The sequence below is a fragment of the Camelina sativa genome, chromosome 7 (assembly GCF_000633955.1).
Source record: "Camelina sativa cultivar DH55 chromosome 7, Cs, whole genome shotgun sequence".
Lineage (NCBI taxonomy): Eukaryota > Viridiplantae > Streptophyta > Magnoliopsida > Brassicales > Brassicaceae > Camelina > Camelina sativa.
The window spans coordinates 1,344,955-1,359,488 of record NC_025691.1 but is presented as its reverse complement, the minus strand read 5'-3'; the positions used below and the strand labels follow the sequence as shown (position 1 = coordinate 1,359,488).

The window sequence follows — 14,534 nt, the reverse complement described above, 5'->3', positions numbered from 1 at the left end:
AAAGCAACTAAAGCATAAAAAAGGGCATTTTTTATTTTTTTGCGTAGGGCACTTGTTATTGTTGGGCCGGCACTGCATGAGGTCGAGGATCTTGGCGAAGAAAGATCTACGGTTTGTCCAAAACTTTGTCAAGAAGGATATGAAATTCAAGACTGGAGTTTTGCTCTTGGAAGGAGCATCAAGTCCTGTGAACTTGACTTTACTTCCGCTTCAAGAAACTCCTTCTGACTGTTTCTTTAGACGCAATCACGTTTTCAGAGTTCTGAATTTTTGTGTGTGTTAGACGTAATTAATATTAAACCAAAATATACTTATGTAGTGAATAATCGTTTGAATGTCCTCGAGATATTAAAACTTTATTAATGATTGAAAATAGTCCCATACTAACTCCTTTCGAGGAATCAAGAAGAAGAAACCAAAACAGTGAAACACATAGTAAGGAACAAGACGATTAGCAAAAAACTTGATATCATCCTAAGAGCTCTAGATAAGATAAACCAACAACCATAATTATGTAAATAGCTTTCTGTTTAAACATCTGGCCTCTCCTGCATATTCTCTTAATCATTACGAAAGACGCATCCCGCAACAAGAATGATTGCGACTAAAAGAGCACCCAATATGCAAGCATACAGATATTCCGCCATTCTTATTTTCAAAACTCCTATATCTTAGTTTTTTTTTTCTTTTTTTCTTATGTAAAAAGAATTCGAGAAGTTAATAAGACTATATAAATAGATGTGGACCGGGAGAATCATTTCATAGAATATAAATAAAAGGTGAATTATTGAGATCAAGGAAGTTTTACTTTCTATGGGATGTGAAAAGAAATATTTTGAATATAATTTAACATTAAATTAAAAAAAAAAAAAAAAAAACATTTTGTGTGTGTAAAACTTTATTATAATCTATTAATTGTGGTATATTTTTGTTATATAGAGTATCATATTATCTTTACATTTTTTTAAAAAATTATCTCTTTTCTTTTCTATATATTTCATTGTTTCTGAATTAATTTCTTCAAAAGAAAAATGTAGTAAAAAATAAGATAACATCCTACATCCACATTTTAGATTAACAAATTTCCTCAAATCTATACTAGTATTTTTGCAGCATTTTTTGCTCAAAAATATTTGTTTGGAAACATTTACCATTGAATGTCATTAAATGTTTATATTCATATTCAAGGAAGTTTCGTTAATTGTGTCTACTATCCTTATAACCAAAAATAATTAAAATATTTTAAATATCCATATATATATATATAATGTTCTACAATTAATATAGATATTTAGAAGATTTATTCCAGATTAAAAGAAAATTATTTTTCTATCATCTCTTTTTGATTTTAAATTTTAAATGTAGTGAATCATCATATAATACATAAAGTTAATAAAAATGTATATTTTTCTGCATATATTTTGATTTGATTTTTTTTTAATATTACTCAATTAATGTAAAAAATTTGTGTTCAACATACATATATAGTAAATTTATTGTATATTGTAAATTATAAAATTTCAAGAAGTTTATAATTTATAAATGATATATCTAAACTTAATAAAAAGTTTTAAATTATGAATATTTAAACATATTAAATTTCCAAAATAACACAAACGAATTATATTACATGAAAGGTTATACGACATGACATGATTGAATTGATAAAACTAAAAAGTAAAATATTATTAACATGATATTTCAATACGGTTAAATCCTCATTTTATTATTTTAATAATATCAATTTAAATATATTGAATCAAAATGATTTAATTAAAGATTGTGTTAAAAAAATTGTTGTGTGGTATACCGTGGATTATATACTAAATCACCAAAATTAACAACGGAATATATTAACAAAATTAATATTAAAATAGTATATTAACAAAAAAAAATAAAAACTTGAATTTAATAATCTAGTACATATTAAGATAACACACACCTGAATTTCTCTGATCGAGGCACCAAGGAGTAATGGACCTGAATTATTTATGTGACTACAATTTGGATCTAAAACATTACTTGTAAACTTGAATAAAATACTTTACAAATATATAATATTATGCAGTTCCATAAAAAAAGTAACAAAAACAGAATTTGGATCTACTTCGTTGCATTAGTTAAAGAAAATTGTGGCTCTCTTAACAATTTATGTTGATATATTTCATAAAAAAAAAACTCTCCCGGATCATCTTAGGACTCATGTTCTTCACTTGCTGCTGCATCAGAAGTTTCTTCTTCGGTGGGGTTAGGGTTAGGGTTAGCTTCATCTTCTTTGGGTTCGGCTTTGTCTTCCTCAGCCCCCGTGCGACGGTTGTTAGCGGCGGCTTGGAGGACGTGACTGTAATTACCTTTCTCAAGGAAAAGCTGGCTGAAGTGGACTTTACAGTAAAGGATGCCGTCGAGAGCAGCATATGAAGAGTGTGTTAATGGACAACCACTATGTGCACATCTGAAGCAAGTCTTGTGGTAAGATTCTCCTTCCATTGTCATCTTCTCTAGAGGATAAACTGTTTTCTTACAAGCTGCACATTTGTCTTGTGTTCCGCTAAAGAAGGAAGATAACCTATTTGGAGCCCTCGACTATGCAGATGATCACACCAAGAAAACATATTAGAAAAAGATGGAAGAAATAACAATAAAGAAAAAAACAGAGGAATGTATGTTGAAGAATTGTTGTTCATACCGTTTCATTCGATTTCTCGGTCTTTCCTGCTGTAAAAAAGATCAATCAAGAAGACAAAGTATCCATTAGATTAAAAGATTTCAACAAAAGATTAAAAGAACAGAGGATTTGACAAACCTGTTTGAAAATTCTTGCTGAAATTTCCAGATTCTTTGAAGAGCTGTTCAAAATGGGTCTTGCAATACAAAACTCCATCCATGGATGAGTAGTTACTTATCTGTAAAAGACAAAACATGTTTTTTTTTTTTTATCATAGAAACAAAGAGGAACAATAAATGGAGACAGAAGAAGAAGAAGAAGGTAGATACCATACCACGAGAGTGCCATTGCAATGGCTGCACCTGAAGCATGACTTGTGATAAGGCATTCCTTCCAATGTCATCAAGTCCATAACATATACCGTCTTGTCACACGCCTTGCATTTGTCTAGTGTCCCTGTAAACGCCATTGTTATCTCTCTATCTCCCTTCTTCTTCTTTCAAATCTACGAAAGAGTTTCGAAGATGGATCAATGTTTTTCTTTTTTTTCCCCATCTATGAGCTCTCTGCCTTTTTATTATATCAAAAACCTAGGGGCCGGGCAAAATTGTTTGTTCTGATGGTTGAGATTCGAGTGAGGAGAACCCTTAAAAATATGTCTAATCAAATCCAATATTCTATAATCTAATTATGGCTTAGCAAGGGGACACACGAAAAAACGCAATCATCAAAAAAGAAAAACACTATTTACGCCCATTACAAAGCTTATATATAACCTTTTCCGATTTTAAGATGTTATCATTAATGAAGATCCTTATACAACATAGACAACACCTAACCTAAGTTAAGTACCTAACCTAACCTAACATTACAAGACTGCGCCTTATAACCATCACAGTTTATATACCTACCTACCCATCACCATCAGTAGAAAATGATTTTGTTATGTAACTAGAAGAAAAAATGTTACTTATCAGAAGAACTCAATTAAGAAATTGAAAAATGGCAAAAAAATAGGTGTCACATATGACAAAACAATAAAACATAGGGTGAATCGAAAGGAAAAGGAAACTATGGGTTATTGATGTAAACAATAGAAACAAAAAGGTCGTTTTGAGAAATAATAGATAATAAAGTGAGAGAGTCTGTGAAAGAAAGAAGAGAAAATCCATTGACGCCCTAAACAAAAATAAGACGCCGGCGAGTGTGTGGATTCGTCACTTTCCTCCTTTTGTAACCGAACCACTCCAATAAAAGAAAATTTCCCGAGATTATAATTTTCTCTTTAATTCACTTTCTCTCTCTCGTTTCATCTCTTCTCTTCTTCGGATTTGTGTTGTGATAATATCANAAACAAAGAGGAACAATAAATGGAGACAGAAGAAGAAGAAGAAGGTAGATACCATACCACGAGAGTGCCATTGCAATGGCTGCACCTGAAGCATGACTTGTGATAAGGCATTCCTTCCAATGTCATCAAGTCCATAACATATACCGTCTTGTCACACGCCTTGCATTTGTCTAGTGTCCCTGTAAACGCCATTGTTATCTCTCTATCTCCCTTCTTCTTCTTTCAAATCTACGAAAGAGTTTCGAAGATGGATCAATGTTTTTCTTTTTTTTCCCCATCTATGAGCTCTCTGCCTTTTTATTATATCAAAAACCTAGGGGCCGGGCAAAATTGTTTGTTCTGATGGTTGAGATTCGAGTGAGGAGAACCCTTAAAAATATGTCTAATCAAATCCAATATTCTATAATCTAATTATGGCTTAGCAAGGGGACACACGAAAAAACGCAATCATCAAAAAAGAAAAACACTATTTACGCCCATTACAAAGCTTATATATAACCTTTTCCGATTTTAAGATGTTATCATTAATGAAGATCCTTATACAACATAGACAACACCTAACCTAAGTTAAGTACCTAACCTAACCTAACATTACAAGACTGCGCCTTATAACCATCACAGTTTATATACCTACCTACCCATCACCATCAGTAGAAAATGATTTTGTTATGTAACTAGAAGAAAAAATGTTACTTATCAGAAGAACTCAATTAAGAAATTGAAAAATGGCAAAAAAATAGGTGTCACATATGACAAAACAATAAAACATAGGGTGAATCGAAAGGAAAAGGAAACTATGGGTTATTGATGTAAACAATAGAAACAAAAAGGTCGTTTTGAGAAATAATAGATAATAAAGTGAGAGAGTCTGTGAAAGAAAGAAGAGAAAATCCATTGACGCCCTAAACAAAAATAAGACGCCGGCGAGTGTGTGGATTCGTCACTTTCCTCCTTTTGTAACCGAACCACTCCAATAAAAGAAAATTTCCCGAGATTATAATTTTCTCTTTAATTCACTTTCTCTCTCTCGTTTCATCTCTTCTCTTCTTCGGATTTGTGTTGTGATAATATCAATCGGAACTCTCGATTCGTTTTTTTTTTCTTCTTTCTGGCGGACCGGTTTGTGGTTTTATTTGAGCATTCCCGATCTTGCCTAGAGTTTGTTTCCACGGATCAGCTTCTTTTAAACCCTTCTCTAGGTTTTGAATAGCATTCTCTTTTGTAAACTCCTCAGATTATATCGCAGATTCTTTCGTAGTTTTTGTAAAAGGTCGATTTAGGGTTTGTCTTGTGTCTTAATAAGTTTTCGAGATCGAGATTTGTGATGAATAATAATAACAGAGGAAGGTATCCACCGGAGGTTGGAACCGGACGTGGTGCGCCGCCGAATCCTGATTATCATCAGTCGTATCGGCAGCAACAGCCTCAAGATCAGCAGCATCAGTATGTTCAGCGCGGCTACCCGCAGATGCAACTGCAGCAGCAACAACAACAGCAGCAGCACCAGCAGCAACAGTGGTCAAGACGCCCTCAGATTCCTGGTAACGCCAATAACGCTAATGAGGTTCAGAAGACGTCTCAGTCCGAAGCTACCAGCGAACCTAAGTAAGTTCCTCCTGTTCTTGATTACGTTTTGGTTGCAAATAGTGGTGATGCTGAAGTGGTTGTTATGGATAGATTTGGATTGCAGTGAGTAATGATTTGTGCTGTGTAATGTGATTTTGATTTGTGGTGAAGTTGTATCTCTTTGTTTGCTGATTGATTCTCTGTTACTCTCAGTGGCCAAGATTGGAAGGCAACGTTAAGGCTCCCACCTCCTGACACACGTTATCAGACTGCGGTATGGCTTCCTTTCTAAACTTTCTACAGAGTGATTATGAATCTTGATGATTAGTTGTTCTTTTTCAGCAACAAAGCTTTCTTGAGCATTATTGTTTATGATGAACATTGTCTTTGATATTGTCTGCAGGATGTGACCGCTACTAAAGGAAATGAATTCGAAGATTACTTTCTGAAAAGAGATCTGTTAAAGGGAATTTATGAGAAGGGTTTTGAGAAGCCATCTCCAATTCAAGAAGAGAGCATTCCAATTGCTTTAACTGGTAGTGATATTCTTGCTAGAGCCAAAAACGGCACAGGAAAGACTGGTGCCTTCTGCATTCCAGTCCTCGAGAAAATTGATCCAAATAACAATATTATTCAAGGTATGCTGCTACCCTTTTTTTCTTTTTATTGTTGAGTTGTTGTGTGATCAGTTGTCTATGCTCAGTAGAGTGAAACCAATGACTGGGTTCTTTTTATATTGTGGAAAAGAGTTACTGACTGACTGTTTGTCTTTGCAACACTTGTTGTTCCATCTTCTTATGCAGCCATGATTCTAGTGCCAACGCGAGAACTGGCCCTTCAGACATCACAGGTCTGCAAGGAGCTTTCCAAGTATTTGAATATCCAGGTAATGGTCACCACTGGCGGTACCAGTCTGAGAGATGATATCATGCGACTACATCAACCTGTACATCTGTTGGTTGGAACTCCTGGAAGAATATTGGATCTTACAAAAAAGGGTGTGTGTGTTTTGAAAGACTGTGCAATGCTTGTAATGGATGAGGTGAGCTCCTGATAGTTTTTCCTAATATCTTGATCTTAACTATGTCTTTGTGATATGGCTCCCCAAGTATATGTTCTTCATGTCACTATTGCTAAAACCGATGAAGAAAAAACTGTGGGATTACTGCTAAAAGGAAATTTCTTAATTTTGCCTTGCATTCTCTCTGTTGAAGATTCAACAGAATTGATTGTATGGTATTATTATACTTATGCATATTAATACTTACGACTGCTAAAAGTCATTTACCCCTTAAGCCTTCTTTCTTCTATTTCTTTATCTACCTGATGTTGATTATGTTTCTGACTCCTTACAAATGACTTTTTCCAGGCCGACAAGCTTTTGTCTGCAGAATTCCAACCTTCTCTAGAGGAATTGATACAGTTTCTGCCACAAAATCGTCAATTTTTGATGTTTTCCGCCACATTTCCTGTCACTGTCAAGGCTTTTAAGGATCGCCATCTCCGGAAGCCCTATGTTATCAATCTCATGGATCAACTCACGCTTGTGGGTGTCACACAATATTATGCCTTTGTTGAAGAAAGACAGAAGGTTCACTGCCTCAACACACTTTTCTCTAAGGTCAGATGTCTAGACATATCCCTGTAACTACAGAAGTATTTGGCACTTGATTTGGATGTTCTAAACTAGTTATCATTTTTCTTGAATCCCAGCTGCAAATAAATCAATCGATAATCTTTTGCAATTCTGTCAATCGAGTGGAGCTGTTGGCTAAGAAAATCACAGAACTTGGTTATTCATGCTTCTACATTCATGCAAAGATGGTTCAAGACCATAGAAACAGAGTGTTCCATGAGTTCCGCAATGGTGCTTGCAGGAATCTCGTCTGCACTGGTATTCTTTGTGTTTGTCAAGCATGTACTTTAAAGAATGGCCACGTGTAGTTAGATAATGATGATGATGATGATTTGACTTATTGTGAACTGACTTGTGCAGATCTTTTTACTCGAGGAATAGACATTCAAGCTGTGAATGTAGTGATCAACTTTGATTTTCCTAGGACTTCCGAGTCGTATCTACACAGGGTAGGTCGAAACAAAATTTGTTTATGATCTACCTAAGTTCTCTCTCAAGTACATCCTCATGTTTCTTAATTCATGTTGTGAAATGCTCAGGTGGGACGATCAGGACGGTTTGGACACCTTGGATTGGCTGTGAATTTGGTGACATACGAGGACCGCTTCAAAATGTATGCATTTCCTTCTTTCCACTGTTCTAACTGGATTTTGTTTCGTTATAGTTTTCTTAGTCATTTATCATGTTTTGAAAACAGGTATCAGACTGAGCAAGAACTTGGGACTGAAATCAAGCCAATTCCATCTAATATCGATCAAGCAATCTACTGTCAGTAAACTTGTAACATTGCATGAAACGTTTCTCCACCCGAAGAGAGACACGGGTTGATTTAAATGGTAAAGACGAATCTCTCTCTCTTAGCTTGTCAAAAAAATATTGAAATCAAATTTTAAAAAGAAGCTAGAGTGCATCTTTTCAAAACCAATGTACCCAATGTTTCAGGTGGTTTCTCAAAGCTCGATGCGGAGGAGATGAGGCAACAAGTACTTGGCGGTTCATGTAAAGACTCGTGTTACAGAGTTTGTTTGGTTTCTAATCTCTTTCTAGACGTTTTATATTTCCTGGTTCTATGAAACCTTTTTACGTTGCACTTTATGACTCCTCTTTTGACTTGGCTAGTAATAAAAGATAGAACGTATGACCCTCCTCTCTGTTTTGTTTTTGTGTTGGGCTTTGTTTGGAATTATGGGCCTCAGCGCATTTAGGATTTCTAAATCGTGAAAGTTGCACTTTGTTTATTTTATTTTTGTACTTGCATAAAAAATTATTTTATTTTTCCAAAATAGTTTCTTTCTTCCCTCATTGGTAGTTCACCAAGTATTTTATGTCTCAGTAAATATTTTACAGAATCTTTAAGCCTATATTTATATTTCATCCGTAATCGTTGGCGATCATGTTTGTAAGTGTTATCTCAATTCATGTAAAATCTGATTGCTGTGTAGATCTCTCCCTACTTGATGAAAAGATATGATTTCATTTAATTCTTTCATGAAAATAAACATTTATGAAACATATGTAGCAGACAAGAGAAGCGTATTTACGAAACAACAACACATAGTAGTAGTATACGGGGGGCTTTGACTTGTAGCTGACCACATTTATTTATGATTGGACCCCACTGATATGTCAGCAAGGTCCCTTACACAAACAGTATCTTTTGCTTCTCTATCTTTGACTCTTTGTGATCCCTAAGCCTACTACACATACATTACGTGTCCACTTTCTATTGGATTCTTTTATGACTCTGTAATTAATTTCTTATAAGAAAACTAGTAATAGTGAAATTTGGAGTAAAAAAACTTCGACAAAAATAACTCTCACAGAAGAATAAATACAAGATAAAATATCTCAAATATATAAAAATAGTCAATAGTTAATAAATGAACCATGTTTTCGTTTTTTAGTTTATAATTTTTTTCATTAAAACGTGTTTGTCACATCACATTTCATTTCCTTCGGCTAGCTCCTACAACAAGTCATTTCCTTCGGCTAGCTCCTACAACAAGTCACTGTCGTCTCCATTACTTCCACTTCCTGCTCCTTTCTTTATTAACTTCTAAATGAGTATTTTTTTTTTTCTTTCTTTCTTTCTTTTTTCTTCTAAGATAACAATAAATGTTTCTCTCTGTTTTTTATTTCCCGGCTAAAGAGGGATGTCTCGTATTATCCGCCATTAATGCTCTTTTATTTCCTGTTTCTTGCAATTTTCAAACCCTGAGAGAGAACCCTAGCCCACTTCTTCTTTACTTTTCCCCTTAGCTGTTTTCGACATCAAAACTTGGGTCATACTCATATCAATCATAATTTACATATTGATCTAAAATGAACCCTCCCTAATTCACAAAATATACATATGCTTTAATAATTTTTTGTTTGACAATGAAACTCTGAAGCTTTATAAGAATTACTAGGATTTACATTTACAAAAACATACTATAGGCAACCCTTTTTATTATTTGCAATTTTTGGGAAAATGTTAAACAAAAGGGTCCAAATATTTGCAATCACGATTTTTTGTTGTTGTTGTTTGAACGACCTGTTGTTGCTGTCATGAACATTAAATACAAATCTAATAAATGTTTGTACGAATTTTGCGTGTATTAAATGCTCAGGGCCGGCTCGAAGCTCGCTGATCGTCCTTTTTCGTGTCTCTATTGCACACACAATCGTATTTATTTCTTTTTCCTTGTCTTCCTCTTTCTTTTATATTTTCTTTCAATATCCCTATATATAAATACTAATACTATATAGGTATCAAAGAAACATAGATCGTAAATTGATTGCTTCCTTTGGCTTTTTATTTCATCTAGACGACATTAAAACCAGACCAAGTAAAAAAAAACATTCATATACTTTTCCCATATTTTCAAAAATTCTCTCTTTGATCCTCCTATCTTCTCCTCTTTATTTTCACTTTGGGGTTTGTCTGTCTCTTCTATAATGAGTCTAAAAGTCTACTAGCTGTTTCAACTGTTTCGTCTCTCTCTCTCTCTCTCTCTCTCTCTCTCTCTCCGAATTTCAATTAAAAAGAAAGAGCTATTGTTAGCGAGGTGAAGGACAACAAAATGGGAAGAACACCTTGTTGTGATAAGAAAGGTTTAAAGAAAGGTCCATGGACGGCTGATGAAGATGAGATTCTTGTTGCTCATATCCAGAAAAATGGCCATGGAAGCTGGAGAACACTCCCCAAGCAAGCTGGTAAACAAAAAAACTCATTTTCTTCTTCCTCTTTTTTTCTACTTTGTTAAATTCTTGAGAGAGAGTCTTTATCTTTACATCAAGCTTTTTACTGAAAATTCCATAATTTATTTAATCTTTAAAAGTTTTTTTGGGGTTTTGGAGAAACTTGACAACTAGGGTTCTTGAGTGGTTTCATGGAGAAAGCGTTTCATCTTATTTAGTTTTGTTTTGGCTATGGGAAATTAAACAGGTTTACTTCGTTGTGGAAAGAGTTGTAGACTGAGATGGACAAACTATCTAAGGCCAGACATAAAGAGAGGTCCGTTCACTGCTGAGGAAGAAAAACTTGTTGTCCAGCTTCATGCCATTCTCGGAAACAGGTCTTTTAGTACTTGGTTCTCCACCTTCTTCTTCTCTAGCTTCTTTAACATTGTCTGATTTCTGTTCTTTCTTGTTTTTCTTTTTTCTCAGGTGGGCTGCTATTGCAGCACAGCTTCCAGGAAGAACAGACAATGAGATCAAGAACTTATGGAACACTCATTTGAAGAAGCGTCTTTTATCTATGGGTCTTGATCCTAAAACTCATGAGCCAATAACTTCATTCGGGTTACCTAAACAAGCTCCATCTTCTCCCACAACTCGCCACATGGCTCAATGGGAAAGCGCTAGAGTTGAAGCTGAGGCAAGGCTTTCTAGAGAATCGATGCTCTTCTGCCCTTCTTCCTCTGGTAGAGGTGTTAAAACTGACTGCGATCACTTCTTACGCATATGGAACTCTGAGATTGGTGAAGCTTTCAGGAATCTTGCTCCTTTAGATGAATCAACAACTACTAGTCAAAGCCCTTGCTCTCGGACAACATCTTCCTCATCTGCACTTCAAAAGAGCTCAACTAAGTCTTTTGGAGGGAAAGAGGAGGTTACTGTGGCGATTCATGGTTCTGATTATTCCCCTTGTTCAAATAATCTTGAGGATGACTCAACAGACTCTGCTCTTCAACTTCTGCTTGATTTCCCAATAAGTGATGACGATATGAGCTTCTTGGAAGAGAACATTGACAGTTACTCACAGACTCATGTTGGTGTCGTTTCCATGGGTTCTAAATTCTAATCATCTTATGGAAGTGTAGTAAGAAAAAGTTTTAAACTTTGGTTCTTTTTGGTCTTCAGTAGTAGAGATAATCTATGTAAATTAGCGTTAGTTAGTAGAAGAACTTCAAAGAAGAAAAAACCTTCTTGATCCTTAATGAGTTTGTGTATCAATCTTCTCGTCATGATTTTGATAATGCTTAAGAAAATAGCACAAGAGAAACAATGAACAAATATTCACTCTGATGTTTTTCCACACACAAAATTAATATACAAACAAGGTTAATACAAAGCCATATGAAGAGAAGACACAAATTGTTACACTTTACAGTTGAAAACACACAAGAAACATGTATAGCAAATTCAAGATTAGAAACATCCACAAGTAGCCTTTGGAACAATTCCAGTGGCTCTGTATTTAGCAGCAGTTTCTTCAGCTTTGAGAATGTCTTCTCCACGCTTAGCTTCAATCATAGCTCTCCTCTCTTCTGCTTCCTTGTGAATCGCAGCAACCTTATTCTTCATCCTCTCTGCATACTCTGCTTTCTTCTTCTCAAGTTGCTCCTGCATTCCAAAATCACATTTCAAATTAATAACACTTTCCACCTCAATCACATTAAAACAGTTTATATCTCTATAATGCCAAGTTTACTATATACCTCAATTTTCTTGAGCTGCGCTTCAACAGCGGCTTTCTTGCTGTTTTCCCAAGCAAGAACATCAGAGATCTTCTTTTCAGCTCTGTTCCATGTCAATTTGTTAGCAAAAATCAGACAAAAGAACCTAAAAGATCATTAAAAAATATCTCTTACTTACTTGTTCTCTGCTTTGCTCTTTTCGCTATCTTCCCAGGCTCTGACGAAAGACAATCTCTTCTCCTTTGACAAATCAGCTAGCTTAACATCTACAATACAATACAAATGAAAAAGCTCAGTAACAACTTCCACAAAACATTTATACACAACCAGAAAGTAGTCACATAGTTTAATTGTTGTTGTTTAAGTTCTTACCTCTATCGAGAGAAGCAGACGAAGATTTCGTGGGTTCAGGCTCTATAGGTTCTGCAAGAATCTCATTCCATTAGAATAACAACATAAACAACAACAAAAAAAAACCCCAAAACTTGACACAAAGAGAGTCACAAGCAGACGCATACAGATCAATATAAAGATAGAATTATACAAGTGTGTGACAACAACAAAACAAAAAACCCAATTAATAAGAACAATTTAAAGGCGTTTCATTTCACCAATTGCCAAAAGAAATCTCGGGATTGCCATATTTTAATGTTTAATCGTTTTGCATAAACCAATTTTTTAGCTCTGGGGAAACAGACACAATCCCAAATAATATAATTCTCTGCAGAAAGCTCTAAAACCAAAAAATCCAAACTTAACCCCAAAGAGGTTTTTGGCAAAAACCCATAATTTATCATCAAAGCAGAAGCCTCTCAAAGAGCACTAATCATCAGTATTATGCCTAAAGAGAAAAGAAAATTACTCTCAACAACAGTAAGGGCTTTGGAGTCATCAGTAATATGCTCCGGAGATGGGCTTTGAACTTTCTCCTCCGTAACGTCTTTCGTGACAACGGCCGGAGTCGGAGCCGGAACAGGGGCTGGTGTAGGAACATCCGCCGGAGCCGGAGCTGGAACAGGAGCTGGAGTATGAACCTCCGTCGGAGTCGGAGTCGGAGCTGGAGCCGTAACCTTGGCCGGAGACTCTGTGTCTAACGCTATCTTCTGTTCCTCCGCCATAGTCTCTACAGCCGAAGAAACAGAGAATAAAATTAAAAAGAAAGTAGTAAAATCGAAAATGACAAAAAATGAATAATTCGATAGATATATATATATATATATATTTTTTTTTTTTTTTCAAAGCAACAGAAAGAGGTTTATACTGTATTCTACTATTAGCTGATACCGTGTAGCGTATTTACAGCGTTTTTTCTTTTGTTTAAAATTATCTTATTTTCACATCCGTTGATCTTTATAAAGTCATCAGATCCTACGGCTTGAACACAAAAGTCAGCTTGCCGACAGACAGGTAATTACGGTTAAACAAATACTACCATGTAATAAATCATGTCAAACAGTTTTGTAACAAAGCATTTTTTAATAATTCTAAAAATACAGACTGTTTTGAGATTGTGAGAATAATCAAATAATAAGTAAGTGGATCTTCTACTGTTAATAATAAAAATAATATTATGTCGGGACAGAAGCATGACGTGGAGGAAGACACGCTGGAGACAGATACGTTAAGAAGATACAACAAGAGTGCAGCATGTCTTTTCTGAGTTGTTTTGCTTGGCGCGTGGAGGTTATCATCCTTTTCTTTTAGTTTGCATCGGTTCAGTGCGTGTATGATACGCGCAATAGTAAATGGGCCTTATTTGATTGGGCCGATTTCACATTAGTTAGGAGATTGATTTTCCATTTCGAAAAAGATAACATAGAGCTACGGAACAAAATTTGTTGACCAAAAGACAACTACTCTCGACAAGATTTGTTGACTTAGACTACACGAAACTCTCTCAAGTCTCAAAAATTTTAAATTTTGTTTCTGTAGATAGATACTTTCTTACAGAGGCTTCTTAATTTCATGATTTTGTAGTAATGGGGCTTTCCATCTAGTTCAAATAAAATATTAAACGGTTTTTAGTACCATTCGTCTTGTAACCGTATAGAACATGTATATACTGTATATAATATACTATTATGAAAATGTTATTTTTAGTGGGGGAAAAGAAGCGAGGAAGCTCTAGTCTAGGAAGGCCTAATCACAGGTTTAGCTCATATATCCAGCGTATTAATTATACCTTACCTCATGATAATTTAAAGGACTTTAAAAGATTTTTTTTTTTTTTTTTTGTAATATAATTATAAGGCCCTTAAATGGACGAATAAAGATTAGTTGACCGTGGATCTTAAACTTTTTTTTTTTTTTTGTCAAGCACAGTGGATCTTAAACTATTGATCTATAATGTCTGTGAGACTGAGACTTGCCGAACATATAGCTATAGGGGCCAAGTTCACTCGTATTTGTGGG

The 14,534-nt window shown here is 34.9% G+C and overlaps 4 protein-coding genes across 7 annotated transcripts; 2 read left to right on the top strand and 2 right to left on the bottom strand.

The window, feature by feature from the left end:
* Window positions 2,017-4,271, bottom strand: LOC104699781 (LIM domain-containing protein PLIM2c). 3 transcript variants are annotated; one of them, XM_010415139.1, is made up of 4 exons: window positions 4,074-4,271; window positions 2,804-2,903; window positions 2,687-2,715; window positions 2,017-2,583 (listed from the first exon to the last, which is right to left on the bottom strand). In XM_010415139.1, the coding sequence occupies exons 1-4, from the start codon at window positions 4,206-4,208 to the stop codon at window positions 2,194-2,196; spliced, it is 654 nt and encodes a 217-aa protein (XP_010413441.1). In that variant the 5' UTR covers window positions 4,209-4,271; the 3' UTR covers window positions 2,017-2,193. The 3 variants fall into 3 exon arrangements, with proteins under 3 accessions (XP_010413441.1, XP_010413442.1, XP_010413443.1); XM_010415140.1 differs by lacking the exon at window positions 4,074-4,271 and adding an exon at window positions 3,000-3,197; XM_010415141.1 differs by lacking the exon at window positions 4,074-4,271 and adding an exon at window positions 3,000-3,197 and having other exon boundaries at window positions 2,687-2,712.
* Window positions 4,907-8,461, top strand: LOC104699779 (DEAD-box ATP-dependent RNA helicase 12). 2 transcript variants are annotated; one of them, XM_010415138.1, is made up of 10 exons: window positions 4,907-5,621; window positions 5,796-5,856; window positions 5,986-6,220; window positions 6,386-6,624; window positions 6,952-7,203; window positions 7,296-7,476; window positions 7,579-7,667; window positions 7,758-7,831; window positions 7,916-8,054; window positions 8,161-8,461. In XM_010415138.1, the coding sequence occupies exons 1-9, from the start codon at window positions 5,341-5,343 to the stop codon at window positions 7,992-7,994; spliced, it is 1,491 nt and encodes a 496-aa protein (XP_010413440.1). In that variant the 5' UTR covers window positions 4,907-5,340; the 3' UTR covers window positions 7,995-8,054; window positions 8,161-8,461. The 2 variants fall into 2 exon arrangements, with proteins under 2 accessions (XP_010413440.1, XP_010413439.1); XM_010415137.1 differs by having other exon boundaries at window positions 7,758-8,054.
* LOC104699778 (myb-related protein Zm38-like) lies at window positions 9,995-11,672 on the top strand. The gene is made up of 3 exons (XM_010415136.1): window positions 9,995-10,416; window positions 10,649-10,778; window positions 10,870-11,672. The coding sequence occupies exons 1-3, from the start codon at window positions 10,284-10,286 to the stop codon at window positions 11,504-11,506; spliced, it is 900 nt and encodes a 299-aa protein (XP_010413438.1). The 5' UTR covers window positions 9,995-10,283; the 3' UTR covers window positions 11,507-11,672.
* Window positions 11,711-13,304, bottom strand: LOC104699777 (uncharacterized protein At3g61260-like). Its single transcript, XM_010415135.2, has 5 exons — window positions 12,985-13,304; window positions 12,495-12,545; window positions 12,301-12,388; window positions 12,144-12,225; window positions 11,711-12,048 (listed from the first exon to the last, which is right to left on the bottom strand). Exons 1-5 carry the CDS (start codon window positions 13,238-13,240, stop codon window positions 11,854-11,856), a joined length of 672 nt encoding a protein of 223 aa, XP_010413437.1. The 5' UTR covers window positions 13,241-13,304; the 3' UTR covers window positions 11,711-11,853.